General features: G+C 40.5%; 1 protein-coding gene across 2 annotated transcripts in view; it reads left to right on the forward strand.

The window, feature by feature from the left end:
- The window catches only part of SLC6A19 (solute carrier family 6 member 19), a 291,943-nt gene that overhangs the window by 218,634 nt on the left and 49,294 nt on the right, over positions 1–24,015 (forward strand). For both annotated transcript variants that reach the window (XM_073678408.1, XM_073678407.1), the window contains exons 9-10: positions 1,224–1,428; positions 17,789–17,948. In XM_073678408.1, the coding sequence (XP_073534509.1) occupies positions 1,224–1,428; positions 17,789–17,948 (365 nt within the window). The remainder of the gene's footprint in view (positions 1–1,223; positions 1,429–17,788; positions 17,949–24,015) is intronic.

A 24,015-nucleotide genomic window follows, 5' to 3' on the forward strand; every position in this document is an offset into this window, starting at 1 on the left:
TAAATAAGTTTCTTGAGGGGTCTAGTTTCCAAAATGGTGTCACTTGTGGTGGGTTTCCACTGTTTAGGCACATCAGGAGCTCCCCAAACACGACATGGCATCCGCTAACTTTTTAAGCAAATTTTACATTCAAAAAGTCAAATGGCGCTCTTTCCCTTCCGAGCCCTGAAGTGTATCCAAACAGTGGTATTGCCCCACATATGGAGTATCAGGAGAAATTGCACAACAAATTTTGCGGTCCATTTTCTCTCGTTACCCTTGTGAAAATAAAAATATTGGGTCTGAAGTAAACATTTTGTGAAGAAAAGGTAAATGTTCATTTTTTTCTTCCACATTGCTTGAGTTCCTGTGAAGCACGTGAAGGGTTAATAGACTTCTTGAATATGGTTTTTAGCACCTTGAGGGGTGCAATTTTTAGAATCTCGGAGTCAAAAAGGGCTTAATCAACATCAGTCCAATAATTAAGTGCACTGCCACCGCATTAGAAACATCATGAATAAGGGTGTCACGCACCTGAAACACGTAGATGTTTTAACTATGTCTCTATCATTATACTTTAATTTCCATCTGGTATTTATCCACAAATAAAGATTTCTGCATGATCGTAGAGCTGGATCCTCTACTTCTTTCTCGAATTTAATTGTGTCCAGGCAGAGAAGCCGCCCTTGCTTCAAATTGCTAAGAAATTACATGCAAGCTAATTGGATATTTTCTGCTACTGTAGAATATGTACCTATTATAGTCAATGGTGCTGTTCATTGAGACATTGCCGTTTTTGATCCGTCATAGATCACAATCACCGATACAAGTCTATGGGTGTTTGAAAATCACAGACAACACACGGATGCCATCTATGTGCAATCCATGGCATGTAGGAGAAGTTTGACAAATTTTTGGTACACAAGAAAATCATATTGATCATATATGGATGGAAAGCTGATCCAGAACACTGATGATCGCATACGACAAATGATAAATGAGGCATTAGATTGCAGATTTCCAAAAATATCACATTTTATGCAGAGCATAAAGACCTTTGAAAGAGTTACATTTACATTCAACATACTAAGAGCTTAAAAGTTTGTTTTCTAAAGCCTAGCCAACATCGCCTATCATGAGCTTTTATTGATGACAAAACATTCAGGTTTTTTTAAGTACAAGGAATGATATCTACTGTATGTTTAAAAGTACATTCATTAATTATCATGCATTTCACTCTGTAGGGTGTTGAAGGAACAGGACTGGCTTTTATTGTATTCACTGAAGCTATTACAAAAATGCCCGTGTCCCCTCTCTGGTCTGTTTTGTTCTTCATAATGCTCTTTTGCTTGGGGCTCTCTTCCATGTTTGGTAATATGGAAGGGGTCTTAGTGCCATTGATGGATTTGAAAATAATACCCAAATCATGGCCAAAAGAAGCAGTCACAGGTATGTTGTTATTTTCCATTATTAGTGTCATTATATAATATATACCTAAAGGTTGCTTTCACATGGTGCAATAACTATGTGTTCATATTTTGCTGCAATCACGACAAAAAATGAAATGTTTGCCTAAATTTTAAAAAATCTCAGCAAAAATGTTGCCGTTTACTGAAATTGCAGAAAAGAAATGCACCGCCTCTACAATGTATTAGCACAGTGGTGGAAATGCTGAAAAAACACAAAAAATACTTGGACATCTTAGTCACTGACCTCACTGAGCACAGTGCAGTTTAGGGGCATGCTCGCTGCATCGAGTCATTCTTCCCTATTCCTCAGCTTCTGCGGTCACCACAAGTCACTACTCACACTGATCAAGAAACGTCACACAGATGGAAAAAAGCAGTGTCACACTGGTTTATTTCAACTTCGGACAGGTGAGGGATATTGGTTTTTTTTTTTTTGGTTCCTTTACAGGGAACAAAAACTTCAAGGAGTTAGGTATAAAGGTGAGTATAGTGTGTTTTTTGTGAGCCTCAGTGGGGACAGTAATGATAATCTCTGTAAAGTGTTGCAGAATATGATGGTGCTATATAAGCAATGCATAATAAATAAAAATCCACTAGAAAATATGGAGTTTTTGACAGCTTCAAAAAGATTCTGTGTGTTCTGTTTACACAGTTTTTTTTCCAGTGGTCAAAAATATCTATCTTTCAAGCAGAATACACTTCAGATATAACTAGATATCTCATTTTCTCTGAATTCTGTAATCTCTAGGATTTTTTTTATGTTAGCATTTTTGGGTTGTTTCCTGAAGCACTGAAAATCTGTGAGTGATTTAAAGTTTTATGTTTGTTTTAATATAAAAAAACAAACTTTTTTTTTATTTCTAATTTTTAGTCCCCTTAACCCTTTCACCCGAAGCCTGTTTGCACCTTCCTTACCAGGCCAATTTTTCAATGACCAGTGTCACTTTATGAGGTAATAACTCTGGAACACTTCAACGGATCCCACTGATTCTGAGACTGAGTTTTTTTTACATTGTATTTCATAATATTGTACTTCATGATAGAAAATTTCTTCGATATGACTTTATTTGTGAAAAAATTGGTAATTAGGTAAAGAAATTTAACATTTTGCAATTTTAAAACTTTTAATTTTTATGCCTTAAATCAGAGATATGTCACACAAAATAGTTAATAAATAACATTTCCCACATGTCTACTTTACATCAGCACAATTTTTGAAAGATATTTTTTTGTTAGGAATTTAGAAGGGTTAAAAGTTGACCAGTGATTTCTTATTTTTACTACAAAATTTACAAAACCATTTTTTTAGGGACCACATCACATTTGAATTTACTTTGACGGGCCTATATGACAGAAAATAACCCAAACTGACACCATTCTAAAAACTGCACCCCTCAAGACCACATTAAAGTAGTTTATTAACCTTCAGGTGCTACACAGGAATTAATGGAATGTGGAAGGAAAAAAATAACATTTAACTATTTTTCACAAAAATGTTATTTTAAACACAATTTTTTTATTTTCACCAGGGTGACAAGAGAATATGTACCCAAATTTTTTTTGTGCAATTTCTCCTGAGCATTCCAATACCCCATAATGGGAGGAAAAGTACTGTTTGGGTGCACAGCATAGCTTAAAAGGGAAGGAACCCCATTTGACTTTTTGAATGCAAATTTTGCTGCAATCATTAGCAGACACCATGTCACATTTGCAGAGCCCAAGATGTGTCTAAGCAGTGAAAAAAAACCACAAGTGACCCTATTTTGAAAACTAGATGCCTTAAGGAACTTATACAGATGTGTGGTGAGCACATTCAACCCCAAGTTACTTAACAGAAATTTATAATGTTGAGTCGTGAAAATAAAAAATCTAATTTTTTCCATAAAAATGTTCTTTTAGGCCCATTTTTTTTATTTTCACAAGGATAAGAGGAGAAAATGCACCATACAATTTGTTGTTCTATTTCTCCTGAGTACGCCGATACCCAATATATGAAGGAAAAATACTGTTTGGGTGCACAGTAAGGCACGGAAGGGAAGTAGTGCCATTTGGCTTTTTTAATGCAACATTTGATTTTTCATTTTCACAAGGATAGCAGGAGAAAATGGACCCCAAAATGTTTTGTGCAATTTCTCCTGGGTACACCAATACCCCATATGTCAAAAACTACTTTTGAGGCACAATGCAAAGCTCAGAAGGGAAGAAGCACCATATTGGATTTCAGATTTTGCTGGACTGGTTTGAGGGTGGCATGTCACAGTGGTAGAGCCCCTGAGGAGCCAGAACAGCAGAGTCTGAACCCCCAATAAGTGACCCCATTTTACAAAATACACCTATCAATGAATTCATCTAGGAGTGCGGTGATAATATTGTCACCACAGGTGGGTCACAGAATTTTTTACCATTGGGCAGTGAAGAAAAAATTATTACACTTTTGCCACCAAAGTTTTGTTTTATCCCAAGATTATACATTTTCACACTGGGAAATGGGTAAAAATGGCAGCAAAATTTGTTCTACAACTTCTGCTGAAAGTAGAAATACCCCATATCTGACTGTACAGTACTACTTAGTCACATGGCAAGACTCGGGAGGGATGGAGCATCCTGGAGCTCAGATTTTCCCAGAATAGTTTGCGAACTCTAAATACAGAGGGCTAGAAGAGCAGAATCCCCCGTCAAGTGACACCATTTTGAGCCTGACAGGCGCAGAGCGTTCCCAGGCGTGGGTTCAGCTACACGCAGGCCGCCGAGCTTTCCTGCTATGCTCCTAGCAGGTTCCAACACTGAACACCACTAGCCCTTAATGCAGAGGTTTTAAAGGACCTGTGGCAAGAGCCACTGGAAAACCCAGGTTGGAGGGAGGAGGCCGCCCACTACCTTCCTGTAGCCTCCCCCAAGAAATGAGGCTACAGGGTTTTACTTAATCTGCCTTAGCCAGATAGCCTGACCAGGTCAATGCTCACCTTCATTCCTGCACTGCAGCCGCAGCTGTGTCTGTGACAGCAATGCACTCAAACGGGTTTAACAGGTCTCTGTACACATTCTGTCTCGTCCCTCGTATACGATCCCAGTCACTGCCTCACACATAGTTGAGGTCTACCTATGATGTCAATTACTGGCCTCTCTCATCTTTTTAAGTGTGAGAACTTGCACAATTGGTGGCTGACTAAATACTTTTTTGCCCCACTGTACTAACATCCCTCGTCATATACAGGATAGCATGTGACAGTTATATAATACGCTATGACTACAGACCATCATATATTACACCAGTCGCATATTATCTTTTATACAACATATAATGTTGGATGTCTGTGTGCACAATATACAACATACAGTGTACAGTGTAATATGTGATTGGTAAATGATATAATATGAAGGTGTACTGGTATGATAATATACAAACATCAGATGTCATACAGGATAGTATCTGATGGTATATATTATACTATGACTACAGACATCAGATATTACACCAGTTACATATTAGCCTGTATATAACATCTGATATCTGTGGACATAGTATACTACATACAGTATATAGGATAATACGTGATTGGGATATGATAAACTGTTACTACAGACATATATTGGTATATTCTGTATAATATGACTTGCTTATATTACACTATGACTAAAGAATATCAGATATTGCATCAGCCGCATTTTATTCTGTATATAACATCGGATGTTTGTGCACATTCAGTATATGGAACAATATGTGACTGGTATATGATAAAGTGTTGCTACAGACATCCAATGGCATATACAATATAATATGTGATGGTATAATGGTATATATTATACTCTGACTACAGACATCAGATTTTACACCATTTTATCCTGTATATAACCTTGGATGTCTGTGCACATGCAGTATGCAGAATACTATGTGACAGGTAAATGATACACTATGATACAGACATCAGATGTTATACAGTAAATGCACTGTGGTATATATGTATATTCATACAACATTGTGTATATTGTATAACATCTGATGTCTGTATCACCGTGCATCATATATCTTATAGAAGCACTGTATGTTCTGTACTGTATGCACTGAGATGCATACAGTTACAATTTATAACATTGAGCCATAAAAAGAAAATTTTCACATTTTTCCCACAAAAATGTTTTTTCAGCCCCCAATTTTGCATTTTCATAAGGGTAACAGGAGAAATTTCACCATGAAACTTGTTGTGCAATTTCTCCTGAGTAAGCTGATACACCTTTTGTGGGAGAAAACCCCTGTTTGGGTGCATGACAGGGTTCAGAAAGGAAGGAGCGCCATTTGACTTTTTGAATGTAAAATTTGTTTGAATAATTAGCGGACGCTATGTTGTGTTTGGAGCGCCCCTGATGTGCCTAAACAGTGGAAACCCTCCAAAAGTGACACCATTTTGAAAACTAGACCCCTCAGGTAACTTATCTAGATGTGTGCTGAGCACCTTGAACCCCCAGGTGCTTCACAGAAATTTATAACATTGAGCCGTAAAAATACAATTTTCACATTTTTCCCATAAAAATGTTTTTCAGCCCCCAATTTTGCATTTTCATAAGGGTAACAGGAAAAATGGCACCATGCAACTTGTTGTGCAATTTCTCCTGAGTAAGCTGTGTAATGCAGCGGCTTGCGGCATTACTGTAATGGTCCAGGGTGTGTTCTGGCTGACCATGTACCTCTCCCTCAGAAGGACTGATCACATGACTGTGACATGATTACAGGTCCTGTGTGCACTGAAGGACTGATCACATGACTGTGACATCATTACAGGTCCTGTGTGCACTGAAGGATATATAAATCCTGGTGCTTTTGAAACAGGGTGTGAAAGGCGTGAGGCCTGTTCCCTGTGTGTGGGACACCGTTAGCCTGGAGATGCTTAGTGAGGTCTAGAGAGGCCTGGTGAAGCCTGGTGAAGCCTGGTGAAGCCTGAAAGGCAGAGGCTGGATCCTTGTGTGTAAGAGATGCCAGTAGCTTTGGAGGGCAAGAGGCTTGGAAGACAAGAGTCCTGAAAGGCAGAGGCTGGATCCCTGTGTGTGTAAGAGATGCCAGTAGCCTTGGAAGGTACGAGGACTGGAGACCCCCATCTGGGAAGCCATAAAGCCATAGCTGTGGCAGAACAAATCTGATGGAAACCGCTAGACCCGGCAAAAGGTAAAAGCGGTACGTTATATGGACATTGATGTACTTACTTTGCTGAAGGCTGTAACTGGAGCCAAGTGGGCCTGTCTGCCACTTGAAAGGCTCTTGGATGTTATGTGTGTAAACATGCCGGTGAGCCACTGAGACGGACTATGTTAGAAGCAGTTATGAAGTGTAATAAACTGCTGGATTTCATGTTACTGGAAAACGTCGCATGTGTGCTTTAATTGACCCGGTGAAGCGAGTGTCCCCCAGCTTGATGACTAGCGCTGCCTTACAGCTGATACACCATATGTGGGAGAAAACCACTGTTTGGGTGCATGGCAGGGTTCGGAAGGGAAGGAGCGCCATTTGCCTTTTTGAATGTAAAATTTGCTTGAATAGTTAAAAATCAAACTTTTTCTACAAAAATGATCTTTTAGCCCCAAATTCTTTAATTTTTAAAAGGGTAAGAGGAGAAAATGGACCCCAAAAAAGGTTTTGTGGAATTTCCCTGTTGTGCGATACCCTATATGTGGGGAAAATACACTGTTTGGGCGCACGGCAGGTTTCAGAAGGGAAGGAGCACTGTGTGACTTTTTGAACGCAAAATTGGCTGGAATCGAGAGCGGACGCCATGACACGTTTGGAGAGTCCCTGATGCACCTAAACAGTGGAAACCCCCCACAAGTGACGCCATTTTGGAAACTAAACCCCTGAAGGATTTTATCAAGGAGTATAGTGAACATTTTGAACTCAGAGGAACGACACAGAATTTGATAACATTAGGTCATAATATTGAATAAGTTGTCATTAGTTTTGAGCGCAAGTGCTCACTACTTGAGTTTGCATCGGGTACTCGGGTATGCACCATGTATTGTGTGTGCTCGAGTGACATGCTCGAGTCCCTGCCCCGCATATTTCACGTTTGTTAGACACCCCCAAAAAAACATGCATGGCAGGCAATCCCCGAGAGTTTTCTTTGGCTGTATAACAGCCGCGAGACATATGGGGCGGAGACTATAGCATGTCACTCGAGCATCACGATACTGGTTGCATACACGAGCACCCGATGCAAACTCAAGTAGCGAGCACTTGAGCTCAACACTAGTCGCCATATCGTCATAATTGTTTTTCTTTACTTTATAAAAAATCCCAACCCCACTACAACCTTAAACCCAACCCTAATACAACCCCAACCCTAGCACAACCCTAACCCTTGCACAACCCTAACCCTTGCACAACTCTAACCCTAGCACAACTCTAACCCTAGCCAAACTCTAACGCTGGCACAACCCTAACCCTAGAATAACCCTAACCCTAGCATAGCCCTAACCCTAGCATAACCCTAACCCTAGCATAACCCTAACTCTAGCACAACCCTAAACCAACCCTAACCCTAGCACAACCCTAAACCTAGCACAACCCTAACCCTAGGACAGCCCTAACCCTAGCACAACCCTAACCCTAGCACAACCCTAACCCTAGCACAGCGCTAACCCTAGCACAACCCTAACCCTTGCAAAACCCTAACCCTTGCACAACCCTAACTCTTGCACAAACATAAACCTAATTCTTGCACAACTCTAACCCTAGAACAGCTCTAACCCTAGCACAACCCTAACCCTAGCCAAACCCTAAATCTAGCACAACCCTAAACCTAGCACAACCCTAACCTTAACCCTAGCACAACCCTAACCCTAGCACAGCCCTAACCCTAGCACAACCCTAACCCTAGAGTTTATTTTTTAGGCCATTCCTCGTGCGGTAAAAGTGATTAGACTACTTTATTCTTCGGGTCGGTGTGAATACAGCGATACCAGATTCATACCAGGTTTTTATGTTTGGCAGCTGTCACACAGTAAAGGAAGCCTATTTTTGCAAAGACTAGTTTTTCAATAATTTTTCCATATTTTGGCCGACAGAATCATATAAGGGCTTTTTTTTTGCAGGACAAGTTGACGTTTTTATTAGTACCATTTTCGGGCAAATTACATTTTTTGATCACTTTCTATTCTGATTTTTGCGAGGCAAAATAAACAAAAAACAACAATTCAGGATTTTTTTATTTTATGCCGTTCCGCGTGTGGTAAAATTGATAAGACAGCATTATTTTTCAGGTTAGTACGTTTACAGCGAGATTACATTAATATCTTTTTTTATGTTTTGGTGCAATTTTTTGCATCACTTTATTCTGAAAGCTATTTTTTAAACTTTTTTATTTTTCTGCTGATGAAGCTGTATGGTGGCTTGTTTTTTTGTGGGGTAAGGTGCCGTTTTCATCAGTACCATTTTTATTTACATTCGTCTTTTTGATCTTGTTTTATTCCATTTTTTTGTTTGGCGGTTTGATGATAAAGCATCTTTTTTTCTTTTTTTCTTTTTTACCTTGTTCACTAAAGGAGTTAACTAGTGGGACAGTTTTATCGGTCAGGTCATTCCGGATACCAAATATATGTACTTTTATTGTTAATTTTTTTCTTAATATTTATTTATGGGTACGGTATATTTTTATTTTCTTGGGATTATTTTCTTTTTTTTTTTTTAAATATTTTTACGATTTTTTTTTCACTTTCTGACACTTTCTTCTTTTATACTTTTTCCCACTATGGGACTCTCATTTTTTGCAGGCTGATCGCTTGCAAAGCATAGAGATGCAGCAGCAGCATCTCTATGCTATGCAGGCTGTTAACCCTGCAGACACAAGTTACTTTGATCATGCACTGTGCATGATCAAAGTAATTTCCTGATGCCTGGTGACTTGGATGTCATCATGACGACATTGGGTCACCCTGGCAACGATCGGGACCCCACGCACACAGTGCGTGTTCCCGATTCAAGGTAAAATGGTCTCTATTAATTCTCTTTGCTCCCGGAATGCTGCAATCAACTTTGATCGCAGCATTTCAAGGGTTAATGTGCCGGGAACTATGCGGGACCTCTCCTGGCACATAGTACCGGGTGTCAGCTGTGAGAATCACAGAAGCTGTGCAGGTGCGATCACATTGTGTGTAATAGTACGTACCTGGTGCATAAGGCCCAGGGCACAGGGACATACAATTACTGACAATGTCTGTAAGGGGTTAAGGTCAGGACTTTGGCTAGGCCACTCCAAAGTCTTAATTTTGTTTTTATTTAGCCATTTAGAGGTGGACTTGCTGGTATGTTTTGGATCATTGTCCTGCTGCATAAGCAAAGTGCGCTTCAGCTTGAGGTCACAAACAGATGGCCGAACATTCTCCTTCAGGATTGTTTGGTAGACAGCAGAGTTCATGGTTCCATTTACAACAGAAAATCTTCTTGGTCCTGAAGCAAAAAAAACAGTCTCAGACCATCACACTACCCCCATAATATTTTACTGTTGGTATAATGTTCCTTTTCTGAAATGCTGTGTTGCTTCTATGCCAGATTTAATAGGACATATGACTTCCAAAAAGTTCAACACGTCAGTCCACAGAGAATTCTCCCAAAAGTCTTGGCGATCATGAAGATGTTTTCCTTGAAAACTGAGACGAGCCTTTATATTCTTTTTGCTTATCAGTGGTTTTCATCTTGGAACTCTGCCATGCATGTCATTTTTGCCCAGTCTGTTTCTTATGGTGGAGTCATGAACACTGACCTTAACTAAGGCAAATGAGGCCTGCAGTCCTTTGGATGTATTTTGTGACCTCTTGGATGAGTCGTCGCTGCACTCTTCGCGTAATTTTAGTCAGCCGGCCACTCTTGGGAAGGTTCACCACTGTTCCATATTTTTTGCCATTTGTGGATAATGGCTTTCACTGTGGTTCACTGGAGTCCCAAAGCTTTAGAAATGTCTTTTAACCTTTTCAAAACTGATAGATCTCAATTACTTATATTCTTATTTATTCCTGAATTTCTTTGGATCTCTGCATGATGTCTAGCTTGTGAGAATCTTTTGGTATACTTCGCTTTGTCAGGTAGGTCCTATTTAAGTGACTTCTTGATTGAGAATAGGTGTTGTGGCAGTAATCAGTCCTGTGTGTGGCTATTGAAATTGGACTCAGCTTCCCAAATATGTAATAAACCACATTTAATTTATGCTTTAAGGGGAGGGGGCAATCACTTTTTCACAGAGGGCCCTGTAGGTGTGGATTTCTTTCTCCCTTAATAATAGACGTTCACTTAAAAACTGCATTTTGTGTTTACTTGTGTTATATTTGTCTAATATTTAACCCCTTTAAAGCCCATGACGTACTATTTCGTACCTGCGTCCTGGGACTTAAGAGCCAGGTACGGAACAGTACGTCTTGGCGATCGCGCCCGCACACAGGCTGTGCATGCGCGATCGCCGGCTGTCAGCTGATTCTCACAGCTGACACCCGATGCTATGATAAACCAGCGGTCCCGCACCGTTCCCGGCACATTAACCCCCGCAATGCTGCAATTGAAGTCGATCGCAGCATTGCGGTGGCTAAGGGGAGGTGATCGCAATACTCACCTCCTCTTCCAGCCTCCATCGTTGTCTGCCGTGGCTTCCTGGATGTTGCCATGACAACCCGATGTCATCATGACAACATCCGGGTCACCAGAAGGCAGGAAGATTTTTTGGTCATGCGCAGTGCATGACCAAACTATCTTCTCCCTGTGCAGCACTGACAGCCTGCATAACACAGGTATGGTGCTCCATTACTGTGCTATGCAGGCGATCAGAATAAAAAAAGTGAAAGTCCCATAGTAGGACAAAGAATAAAAGTAAAAACTGTCAGAAGGTGAAAAAAAAAATTGTAAGAATATGAAAAAAAAAATAATAATAATCCACTAAAAATAAAAATATAATGTACCCATCAATAAATATTATTATGAAAAAAAACAAAACAATAAAAGTACACATATTTGGTATCGCCACATCTGGAACGACCTGACCTATAAAACTGTCCCACTAGTTAACCACTTCATTGAACACGGTAAAAAAAATAAATAAAAAACTAAGCAAAAAACAATGCTTTATCATCATACTGCCAAACAAAAAATGGAATAACGCGCGATCAAAAAGACAAATATAAATAAATATGGTACCGCTGAAAACGTCATCTCGTTCCACAGAAAACAAGCCACCATACAGCTCCATCAGCCGAAAAATAAAAAAGTTATAGCTCTCAGAATAAAGCGATGCAAAAAATTTTTTTTTTCTATAAAATTGCTTTTATTATGTAAAAGCGCAAAACTTAGAAAAACAATATAAATGTGGTATCTCTGTAAATGTACTGCCCTGAAGAATAAAGCCACCTTATCAATTTTACCACACGCAGAGCAGAATAAAAAAAAAAAAAAAGCAATTCCTAAATTGTTGGTTTTTGTTTATTCTGCTTCACAAATATCGGAATAAAAAGCGATCAAAAAATATTACGTGCCTTAGAATGGCACCAATAAAAACGTCAACTCATCCCGCAAAAAACAAGCCATCACATGACTCTGTCGGCCAAAATATGGAAAAATTATAGCTCACAAAATATGGTGATGCAAAAACTAGATTTTACAGTGTGTGTCAGCTGTCAATCATAAAAACCCGATATGATTCTAGTATCTCTGTAGTCGCACCGACCCAAGAAATAAAATCGTCTAATCACGTATTCCACACAAGGAACGGCGTAAAAAATAAACTCTCGGGTTGTGCTAGGGTTAGGGTTGGGGTTAGGGTTGTGCTAGGGTTAGGGTTGAGGTTAGGGTTGGGCTAGGGTTGGACTAGGGTTGGGCTAAGGTTAGGGTTGGGGTTAGGGTTGGGGTTAGGGTTGGGGTTAGGGCTAGGGTTGGGGTTAGGGTTGGGCTAGGGTTGGGCTAGTGTTGGGCTAGGGTTAGGATTGGGTTGGGTTGGGGTTGGGGTTGGGTTAGGGTTGGGATAGGGTTAGGGTTGGGATAGGGTTAGGGTTGTGCTAGGGTTAGGGTTGGGATTTTTTTCAAAAGTAAAAAAAAAAAAAGTTGACGATATGGCAACTAGTGTTGAGCGCAAGTGCTCGCTACTTGAGTTTGCATCGGGTGCTTGGGTATGCATTTAGTATCGTGGGTGCTCGAGTGACATGCTCGAGTCTCCGCCCCATATGCTTCGTGGCCAAAAAAACTCGCGGGGATTGCCTGCCATGCACGAGCGATCCCCGCATGTTTTTTTGGGGGTGTCTAATAACCGTGAAACATGCGGGCAGGGACTTGAGCATGTCACTCGAGCACACGCGATACATGGTGCATACCTGAGTACCAGATGCAAACTCAAGTAGCGAGCACTTTCGCTCAAGACTAATGACAACTTATTCAATATGATGACCTAATGATATCAAATTCTGTGTCGTACCTCTGGGTTCAAAATGTTCACTATACCCCTTGATAAAATCCTTGAGGGGTGTAGTTTCCAAAATGAGGTCACTTGTGGGGGGTTTCCACTATTTAGGCACATCAGGGGCTCTCCAAACGCGACATGGCGTCCGCTCTCGATTCAAGCTGATTTTGCGTTCAAAAAGTCACACAGTGCTCCTTCCCTTCTGAACTCTGCCGTGCGCCCAAACACTGTATTTTTCCTACATATGGGGTATTGACGTACTCAGGAGAAATTGCACAAAAGTTTTTGGGGTCCGTTTTCTCCTCTTACCCTTGTGAAAATAAAAAAATTGGGGCTAAAACATAATTTTTGTGGAAAAAGTTTGATTTTTTTATTTTCACGACTCCATGTTATAAACTTCTGTAAAGGACTTGGGGGTTCAGGGTGCTCACCACACATCTAGATAAGTTCACTGAGGGGTCTAGTTTCCAAAGTGGTGTCACTTGTGGGGGGTTTCCACTGTTAAGCACATCAGGGGCACATCCGCTAATTATTCAAGCAAATTTTACATTCAAAAAGTCAAATGGTGTTCCTTCCCTTCCAAACCTTGCCGTATGTCCAAGCAGTGTTTTTCCCCAACATATGGGGTATCTGCTTACTCAGGAGAAATTGTACAACAAATTGCATGGTGCAATTTCTCCTGTTATCCTTATGTAAATGCAACATTGGGGGCTGAAAAACATTTTTGTGGGAAAAATGTGAAAATTTTATTTTTATGGCTCAATGTTATAAACTTCTGTGAAGCACCTGGGGGTTCAAGGTGCTCACCACACATCTAGATAAGTTTCCTGAGGGGTCTAGTTTCCAGAATGGTGTCACTTTGGGGGGTTTCCACTGTTTAGGCACATCAGGGGCTCTTCAAACGCAACATGGTGTCCGCTAATTATTCAAGCAAATTTGACAATCAAAAAAGTCAAATGGCGCTCCTTCCCTTCCAAACTCTGCCGTGCGCCCAAGCAGTGCTTTTCCTCCACATATGGGGTATCTGCTTACTCAGGAGAAATTGCACAACAAACTGCATAGTGCAATTTCTCCTGTTACCCTTATGTAAATGCAACATTGGGGGCTAAAAAACATTTTTGTGGGAAAAATGTGAACATTTTATTTTTATGGCTCAATGTTATAAACTTCTGTGAAGCACCTGGGGGTTCAAGGTGCTCACCACACATCTAGATAAGTTTCCTGAGGGGTCTAGTTTCCAGAATGGTGTCACTTGTGGGGGGTTTCCACTGTTTAGGCACATCAGGGGCTCTTCAAACGCAACATGGTGTCCGCTAATTATTCAAGCAAATTTTACAATCACAAAGTCAAATGGCGCTCCTTTCCTTCCATACTCTGCCGTGCGCCCAAACATTGGTTTTTCCCCACATAAGGGGTATCTGCATGCCCAGGGGAAATTGCACAAGAAAATTTTGGGGTCCATTTTTTCCTGTTACCCCTGCGAAAATAAAAAAATTGGGTCTAAAGTAACATTTTTGTGAACAAAGTTAAATGTTCATTTTTTTCTTCCACATTCCAAAAATTCATGTGAAGCACTTGAAGGGTTAATAAAGTTCTTGAATGTGGTTTTGAGCACCTTGAGGGGTGCAGTTTTTAGAATGGTGTCACTTTTGGGTATCTTCTGTCATAAAGACTCTTCAAAGTGACTTCAAATATGATGTGGTCCCTAAAAAAATGGTTTTGTAAATTTTGTTGGAAAAATGAGAAATTCGCTGGCCAACTTTTAACCCTTATAGCTCCCTAATAAAAATAAATTTTGGTTCCAAAATTGTGCTGATGTAAAGTAGACATGTGGAAAATGCTATTTACTAACTATCTTGTGTGATATATCTCTCTGATTTAAGGGCATACAAATTCAAATTTTGAAAATTGCTAAATTTTCAAAATTTTTGCCAAATTTCCATTTTTTTCACAAATAAATGCAAGTGATATCGAAGAAATTTTACCACAATCATGAAGTACAAGATGTCACGAAAAAGCAATCTCAGAATCAGGGGATCCGTTAAAGCGTTCCAGAGTAATTACCTCATAAAGTGACACTGGTCAGAATTGTAAAAATTGGCCTAGTCATTAACGTGCAAACCACCTTGGGTTGTAAAGGGGTCAAATTTGTTTTGTGATCTGAAACATTTAAGTGTGACAAACATGCAAAAGAATAAGAAATAAGGACGAGGCAAGCACGTTTTTACACCACTGCACACAGTATATTAACCCCTCACAGTATAGTAACCCCCACACAGTATACTGACCCCTTAGTTGCCCCCACACTGTTTGATGACTCCAACACTGTACAATGACACCCAAACTGTATTAAGGCCCCACATTAGCTCCCACACTGTTTAATGGTCACCTCATTGTATGATGGCCTCCTAAATAGTTTCCATTTAGTATAGTGCACCCCATAGTCCTCCATATAGTATACTGCACGCCTCATAGGACTCTATATATTATAATGCATTCCCCATAGTTTTTCATATAGTACAATGCATTCCCCATAGTTCTCCATATAATATAATCCACTACCCATAGGCCTTTATACAATATAATACACTCCCCATGCACCTCTATATAGTATAATGCACTCCGCATAGACCTCTATATAGTATAATGCACTCCCCATAGACCTCCATATAGTATAATGCACTCCCCATAGGCCTCCATATAGTATAATGCACTCCCCATAGGTGTCACGCCAGGTGTGGGAAAGACTTAGTGCAACACAGAGGGAAGAGGGAAAGGGAGCCCAGACTCTAGGGAAAGGGGGAAGTGAAGACCTCCTAGTCTGGTCTAGTGTCACCCTGTCTCAACTATAGTCCCTATATTGCCTCTTCAGCAATCGCCGCACGCGTGCCTCGCCCTGTCTTTCCCTGGCGTGTGGCTAAGGCTAGGGATGGGAGGAGATGAGCACTAGTCGACCTCCACTAAACTCTATAGACAACAAGGGTAGACAAACAGGGCGAGAATGCTTAGCTTTAGACGACTCCAGACAACTGCGAACTCGGCCTCAAGCTCCAGAGAGGACAAAGTACTGCTCTTGCTAAACCTTTACAAGTAGAAATGACTATGGCTAGCACCTCCCTCTCAGACACACCAGGTATATATACACACAGGCCAGGGAGCTAATTACCAGAGGGAGGTAGCCGCTAGATCCTAGAGACAGCCTCCCATTTAAGAAGATGTCTGTAATGCCAAACGTAGAGATCTCCTGCAACCAACTGCAGGGCGACTGTCTGTCACCTCTGACACACCCGTGACAATAGGCCTCCATATAGTATAATGCACTCCCCACACTGGGCCCTCCCGATCTTGGGCCCCATTGCGGCTAGGTGATAGTGCAGGGAGATCGAGTCTCCTTGCTCTGACACAGAGTCTACCTGTATGGGCGTGCTGTGCACACCGATACAGTTAACAGTAGTGTAGTTCTGGGTGGGCCCCTCAGAGAGTGGGGCCCGGGCGACTACCCCCTCTGCCCCTCCCAATAGCTACGCTATTGCTAATAGATCATAGAAGAGGAACAATCTATTAGACTGCCTGTCAGTATTACACTTTGAAGGTGCAAGACTGCTGAGATCAAAGTGTCAAGTCCACTTGCAGGACTGCTAAAAACATTTTTAATTTTTTTTACCATATTTATCTGTTTAAAAAATGTATACAAAATCCCATTGACATCGCCAAAACCAATCAATGAGCTAAACGGCTCTGCTTATTTTAAGGCACAAAGTGCTTAGAGTTGCTGAACTCAATGATTAGCTGCAGAGCTGTCAATGAGATTTTGTTTAAATTTGTAAGTAATTTAAATATTGTAAAAAAAATGAATAAAAATATTTTAATGTGCTACAAGATCAACAAAGTGATGTACCTAAAGGTGTGATAACAGGACATACAGCCCGATGTCTCTCTATCAATCTGGCTTCTTACAAAGTACTGACGGTGACGGCACTCATTCCTGGCTACTATTTCAGTATTGGAAGCGGGGAGTAAGCGCTGTTAGGCGGTGGGAGTCCTAGAATTAAAATTTGAGAGTCCTCAGTGGTTGATACATTTTAATGGCTAACTGAAAAGATGGTACAAAATTGCAAGCTTTCAAGACTACTCATGTCTCTTCATCAAGAATAGAATAACACATAATCTGAAGAGTCACATACTTATACACAACAGGGCACTAGTACCAACCACTGAGGACTCTCAGATTTTAATATTTTTCTATCCCTGGATGAAAGCTTACTGTAATGGATATTGGCACATTCTATTACTATAAGAAAAGGCAGTGCTGTGATGAGATATGGTTAAACTAAAATTTCTAAGTAAGAAAACTGATGCATATAAAAATGCTTTAATAAAATAAACCTCTATTTGTCATAAAATAAAGCTGCAAAAATCACAATGATAGCCTAACAAAACAACGTTAAAATTACCACAAACATTAAACAAGACCAATCAAATTCATGACCGTTTGCTTAGAACAATTTATTATATTGATGTGTTCATGATTTGATTTGTGGAGATTCAACCACTGGACCTCCACTGGTGTCCGAAATAGTACTTGCACAGCATTGGGTGCAAAGTGGTTTTGTTCTCGGAAAAAAATATCTACTGCCATTTAGTTCTATTGTGGCAGTTCCCACAGTCACATCCCCGCTTATTAAAAATTCATGATCTATCCTAGCAACATGCGATTAAAAAGTTTTAATCAATTCTTGACTGATGGAAAAAAATACACATATTAATCATCTTATTCTTCCAAACCTCTGTACTATTACTGTACAATGATGGCACAGGCACAAAAGCTGAAGATAAAAAAAGGTGAAATGAAGTTGAATTACTATAAATAGAAAATATTGAGTGTATAATTTTTCCCTTATTTATATATGTATATTTTTATTTTAGGAACAATCTGTGCGGTTTCTTTTTTGATTGCACTTATATTTGTGCTGCAGTCTGGGAACTACTGGCTGGCTTTATTTGATGGTTTTGCTGGATCCATACCATTGCTGATTATAGCTTTTTGTGAAATGTTTTCAGTAGTTTACATATATGGAGTAGACAGGTAAGTTTACTAAAGAATTTAATGATGTTAAAAGAACTGTAAAAGGGCCATAAAGCACAAATAGGGTTTTATCTAAATTAGGCAAATCAGGCAATATAGGTAAGCATGGATATAGAGTATATGCTCACCTGATGGGGTTGTGTATCACACAACCAAAATATGGTGTCTATTATCCTTGAGGATTCAACATGTCAGGATACCCAGAAAGGTGGATGTGATCTGCGTTGCTGAATTATCATACAATGATACATCAGCCAAGGATTATTAAAAGTGGTTTATTGTGAATATAATATTGACAATAAACCACTTTTAATAATACTTGGTCCATGAGTTCCCTGTCTAATAATTCAGCAGCGCAGATTAAATCCTTCTTTCCTGGTATCTTGGTAATAAAGAATTTACAACTCTTCTTGAAGTTAGTCAATGCAGAGCTAGAACCACCAAAAAAGGTATTTTCTACCAAAAAGGCACAAAGGAGCAAACAATCCTGAAGATCCTGAATCGGTCAAGTGAGTAGAAAGGAATATTAATTAGAGTAAACCTTGCTTATAAATTTGGTTGTATAATGGTTAAGGTAAAGAGTAAATGTATTAATTTCTGAACTCAGTGATCAATAAATGGGAATATTTCCTAGTTCATGTTTTTGAAAAAAGAGCTGGGCCGCTGATAGTATACAATGGGAGGAATTTAACAAGGACTATGCACTAATTTTATGGCATTAAAAAATTACTAATTTTAGCACTTTTTTGCACATAACAATTCCTTTTTTTAGATTTTACATCATTCTTCAAAAATGTGTGGGAAAATTTATGAGACTGGTTCGTTTGCATAAGTCAGGTTTATGAATTGCTCCTTTTTTAAAAAATAGTCATGTAAAAAAGTTGTAATGCTTACATCAATAAGGAGGTTGTTTAAAAATTGAGTAAACACTTCTAAACAATAGTGTTATATTTATAGGGCTGTCAAACCAAAAAGAGAAAAGTTACACATATGGTTTAGAAAAGTAGAAAAGAACAAATAAGGTAATGCCTACAGGCGTGTTCCTCGATTCAGCACAGGTTGCTACATGGTCTCTACTGACACAAGGAGAGGAAACATTACTACTCCACAACCAGCAGAACTGCTCAGGTTTGTGAATGATTGCGGTGATCATGTAAGGGTGTGGACTGCCATGTCCCTGCCCCTGAAGTCAGCTTCATATTATAAGAATAGTGATGTGCGGTTTTACTGCGTTTTATTGTGCCATGTAACATGTGAACTGTGTCATGCTTTTTTTAGTAATGTATTACTACAGTAAAAGTAATGCCTGGAGTGAGTAGTAATGTATACTGTAAGATGTGATATGTTGAAAATTGCCATGTATTGTGTTATGGCAATGTACAGAGTATGGGTAAGGTTAAAAGTTAATGTATGTGAGGGACTAGGAAGGTCAAGAGGAAGCGGCAGCTGACAGGACAGTTGGAGGAGGTGCTGCTGGGAGGTCTGATGAGATCAGAGGTCCCACCAATGGCCCCGAGTCAGGAACCAGACCCCAAAGCAGAAGTGGCCATGTCGGTGTGCCCAAATAGCGAGAGGGCGGAACGGCTGAAGTTCCTGATGGCAACAAGACCGGTGAGTACCTTACAGCTCACCAAACAGAAAATGGCAGCAGTTTAAAGAATGGTGGCCAGAAATGAGGGGTTTGCCCTGTAATGCCCCAGTTGTGCTCATTGCACATAAGAGAGACTGGAGCTGTTCTGCGTTTCTGAGGGCAGAAGACCCCAGTAGGCAGTATTGACCGGGACCCCTGGTGTTGGTCAAGAATGGCCAAGGAGTTTTTGTGCCCCTCTCCTGTTTTGTTTTGTGCACATCCCCTTCTAGGTTGAAGGATTGTGAACTGTAAACTTTACAGAGTTCACTTTACTCAGGGACATGGCCAAGGTAAGGAAGGCTGAAAAACGACCACCTTTGAACAAGAAACATAAGATAAAACATCAAGAATGGTACAAAAAATATCTTAAAACTGATTTTTCAAAGGTTTTATGGACTAAGGAAATGAGAGTGACTCTTGATGGGCCAGAGGCTGGATCAGTAAAGGGCAGAGAGCTCAACTCTGACTCAGACGCCAGCAAGGTGGAGGAGGGGTACTGGTATGGGCTGGTATCATCAAAGATGAACTTGTGGGACCTTCTCGGGTTGAGGATGGAGTGAAGCTCAACTCCCAGACCTACTGCCAGCTTCTGGAAGACAACTTCTTCAAGCAGTGGTACAGGAAGAAGTCGGTATCGTTCAAGAAAAACATGATTTTCATGCAGCACAATGCTCCATCACATGCATCCAACTACTCCACAGCGTGGCTGGCCAGTAAAGGTCTAAAAGAAGAAAAAATAATGACATGGCCCCCTTGTTCACCTAATCTGAACCCCATAGAGAACCTGTGGTTCATCATAAAATGTGAGATCTACAGGGAGGGAAAACAGTACACCTCTCGGAACAGTGTCTGGGAGGCTGTTGTGGCTGCTGCACGCAATGTTGATCGAAAACAGATCAAGCAACTGACAGAATCTATGGATGGAAGGCTGTTGAGTGTCATCATAAAGAAAGGTGGCTATATTGATCACAAATTTTTTTTGTTTTTGTTTTTGCATGTCAGAAATGTTTATTTCTAAATTTTGTGCACTGATATTGGTTTACCTGGTGAAAATAAACAAGTGAGATGGGATTATATTTGGTTTTTATAAAGTTGCCTAATAATTCTGCACAGTAATAGTTACCTGCACAAACAGATATCCTCCTAAGATAGCCAAATCTAAAAAAAACCCACTCCAACTTCCAAAAATATTAAGCTTGGATATTTATGAGTCTTTTGGGTTTGGGTTGATTGAGAACATAGTTGTTGATCAATAATAAAAATAATCCTCTAAAATACAGCTTGCCTAATAATTCTACACACAGTGTAATACTTGGTTGCAAACCCTTTGGCATTGATGACAGCCTTCAAACGTTTCTTGTAGCCATCTATAAGCTTCTTGCACTTCTCAGCTGTAATATTCTCTTCCTTTGCAGTTTGTTCAAGCTCTTGAATATTTGCAGGATTCTTTTTACCAATGGCAGATTAAGGTTAAGTGCACACGAAGCGTTTTTGATGCATTTTCACAGCGGTTTTCCCATTGCAGAAACGCTGTGAAAATGCTTGTTAGTAGGTCTGTCAGGTATAGCAATTGTAATCTGGATGTTCAGAAATTCCGCTCCGGATTCGCATTGCGTTAAAAACCTCAGCATGACCATTTCTTGTATGATCCCGCCGCAAATTCGCACCCATTTACTTGCATTGAAATGCAACAAACCCGCAGGTATAATATTTATACCTGTGAATTTGCTGCATTTCAAATAAAGACAATGGAAGCGAATTTGCGGTGGAAACGCGGTGCGGGTGGTACCAGGGTCGGGAGAGGACTACTGCTCCTCTCATCTGATCGCCGCTCCCGCTGAAAACACCGAGAGCGGCGTGGCTGTGAGGAGCAGTAAAAAAAGTAAAAAATTAAAAAAAACCTTATACTCACCTGTCCGGCGGCCCCTGGTGTCCTCCTGGTCCCTGGCGGTGATCCTCTCCTCCCGGCGGCCAGTGGTACACTGCGTAAGTGTGCGCTCCTGCAGTGTACCGAGCTGCCAGGACCTGCGGTGACATCATCGATCAGCTGATCGGTCACGTGACCTGACCCTGGGAACATTCGCAAGAATGTTCCCAGTGTGGTAAGCTCACTGGGGCTGATCCGCTGATCTTTAGCTGATCAACCCCAGTGACCTCACTCCTGCACAGCAATGTACACTGACAAGAGTGATTTTACACTCCTTTTCAGTGCACAATGCTGTCTTCTACAGCAGTGACATCAGTGATTTCTGATGTCACTGCTGTAGAAGTGACCCAGATCACCGTGGGACACTCGTTGGCGTAATCATGGACTACGTCATTGACAGCGGACAGGTGAGGGATATGGTTTTTGTTATTTTACGTTTTTTCAGGAGATTGAAAACTGTAGAATCGTGTGTTTTTTATTTAGTTAAAAAACTTTATTCTGTCAGTGTCTTTTATTGAAAAAGCAGCGACCATATTACTACGCGGTTAGTAATGGGGGCATCCTCCATTACTAACCTGGGCTTCACTTCAGCCACCAATACAAGGCTGACGTGAACCCCAACCCTATTACATCTCTCGCCACCGCTACAGGGCAGTGGGAAGAGCGGAGGCTAAGTGCCAGATTTGGTGCATCTTATGGATGCGCCATTTCTGGGACTGCTGAGGGGTAATATTATTAGCCGTGGAGGGGGCCAGGATCCATGGCCTCTTCACTAGCTAATAATATCAGCCCGCAGCTGTCTAGTTTAGCCTTTGCTGGTTAGATTTTATAGGGGAGCAGAAAAAGATCCCGGCACTCACGTGTGAAGAATTAATTATTTATTCACATGAGCAAAACTTTTCAGCTCCACCAGAGCTTTTTTCAATTGACAATTGACATTCCACAATTGACAAAAGCTCTGGTGGAGCTGAAACGTTTTGCTGATGTGAATAAATAATTGATTCTTCACACGTGAGTGCCGGGATCTTTTTCTGCTGTGGTATGTAACTTTTCCAAGTGAACCACTGAAATAGGATGATTAAGGATGGAGTGCCAACTACTATTTCTATCTTAGATTTTATAGGGTGATCGTATGTCAATTTTTTTCTGGGATCCCCCTGTAATCTAACCAGTAAAGTCTAAACAAACAGCTGTGGGCTGATATTAATAGCCAGGGAGCATTTTTGGCTAGTGGCCCCTTCCCCGGCTAGTAATATCAGTCCCCAATGGCCGGCTTTCCCTCTGCTGGTTATAAAAATGACACGGGAGCCCACGCCATTTTTTTTTTACATTTTAGGCTCTGTGACCACGATCCGAACATAGAAGTGCTTTGGACGTACATTTTTTGCTGCGTTCAAAACGTTGCATTCTATTGAACGCAGGTAAATCCACGTGTCCACTGAACCATGCGGATTTATCACATTCATTACATTCTAGTGGTCAAATTTCTGTTGTGGAGACTAGCCACTCCGAAAGATAATTTGACATGCTGCGGCCCTGAAAGACATGTCAGTGTCCACGGGTGATCCACAGCCTCTGATGATTTCTAGAGATCCCATCCACTATGATGTAGCATGTGGATGCTGCGGGTTTGACGCTGTATAAACACGAAGCATCAAACCTGCAGTGGCTCCTGATCATGGCCACGTACCCAACCTCACCCGCAACATGTCAATATCTGTAGAAGACACGCTAGTCTACCCTGCAGATTTTGACCGATTGAAGTGTCATTATATGCGGTAGATTCACATGTACCGACAACAAAAGTCTGGCATTGGAACACCGCGTTTTGGACACAACAAAAATGCACTGCGTCCAAAGCGCTGCTGAGTGCTGATCGGGGGGACGTAGTGGCTAACAAACCAGCTGTGAGCAGTTAATAATGGCCAGGGACCATGTTTGCAAATGGCACCTTCCCAGGCTAAAAATACCAGCTCGCAACAGCCGCATAAATTACGTGAATAAAAATGCTAATGAAGATTGGGTTAATGGGACTAGCTGACACCCAGCTCTTTTGTATGGTGATGACAAGGTGTCAATCAGACCTTTTTGACAGTAAAGTAAAGCGTTAAATAAACATAAAGAGCAAACACTTTATTTAAAATACAACAGATACATTCTTTAATCATTTAAATTAAACAATATACTCACCCCAGTTCTGACGGCAATCCAAGAGTTTAAGCAATGTCCCACCAAATAACTTTATTTAGCTTGAAAAAGCATTCATTGATGTACAAAAATGCTTCAAAAACGCATAAAATAATGCATCAAAAACACGTAAAAAATGCATCAAAAATGCCCAGTGTTTTTCCTGCCAAGGAGTTGCAGAAAAGCTCAGGAAATTTCTGCTTCAAATACTGATCGTACGCACATAGCCTTAAGCTCACCCAAAGATTTCCAGTGGGATTGAGGTCAAGACTCATTGCTGACTATTTTAAAACAGTCCATTTTTTATTTTTCTTGGTTCCCTG

The sequence above is a fragment of the Phyllobates terribilis genome, unplaced genomic scaffold (assembly GCF_046119375.1).
Source record: "Phyllobates terribilis strain yellow unplaced genomic scaffold, ASM4611937v1 Scaffold_4__5_contigs__length_816908805, whole genome shotgun sequence".
In the NCBI taxonomy this organism is placed as follows: domain Eukaryota; kingdom Metazoa; phylum Chordata; class Amphibia; order Anura; family Dendrobatidae; genus Phyllobates; species Phyllobates terribilis.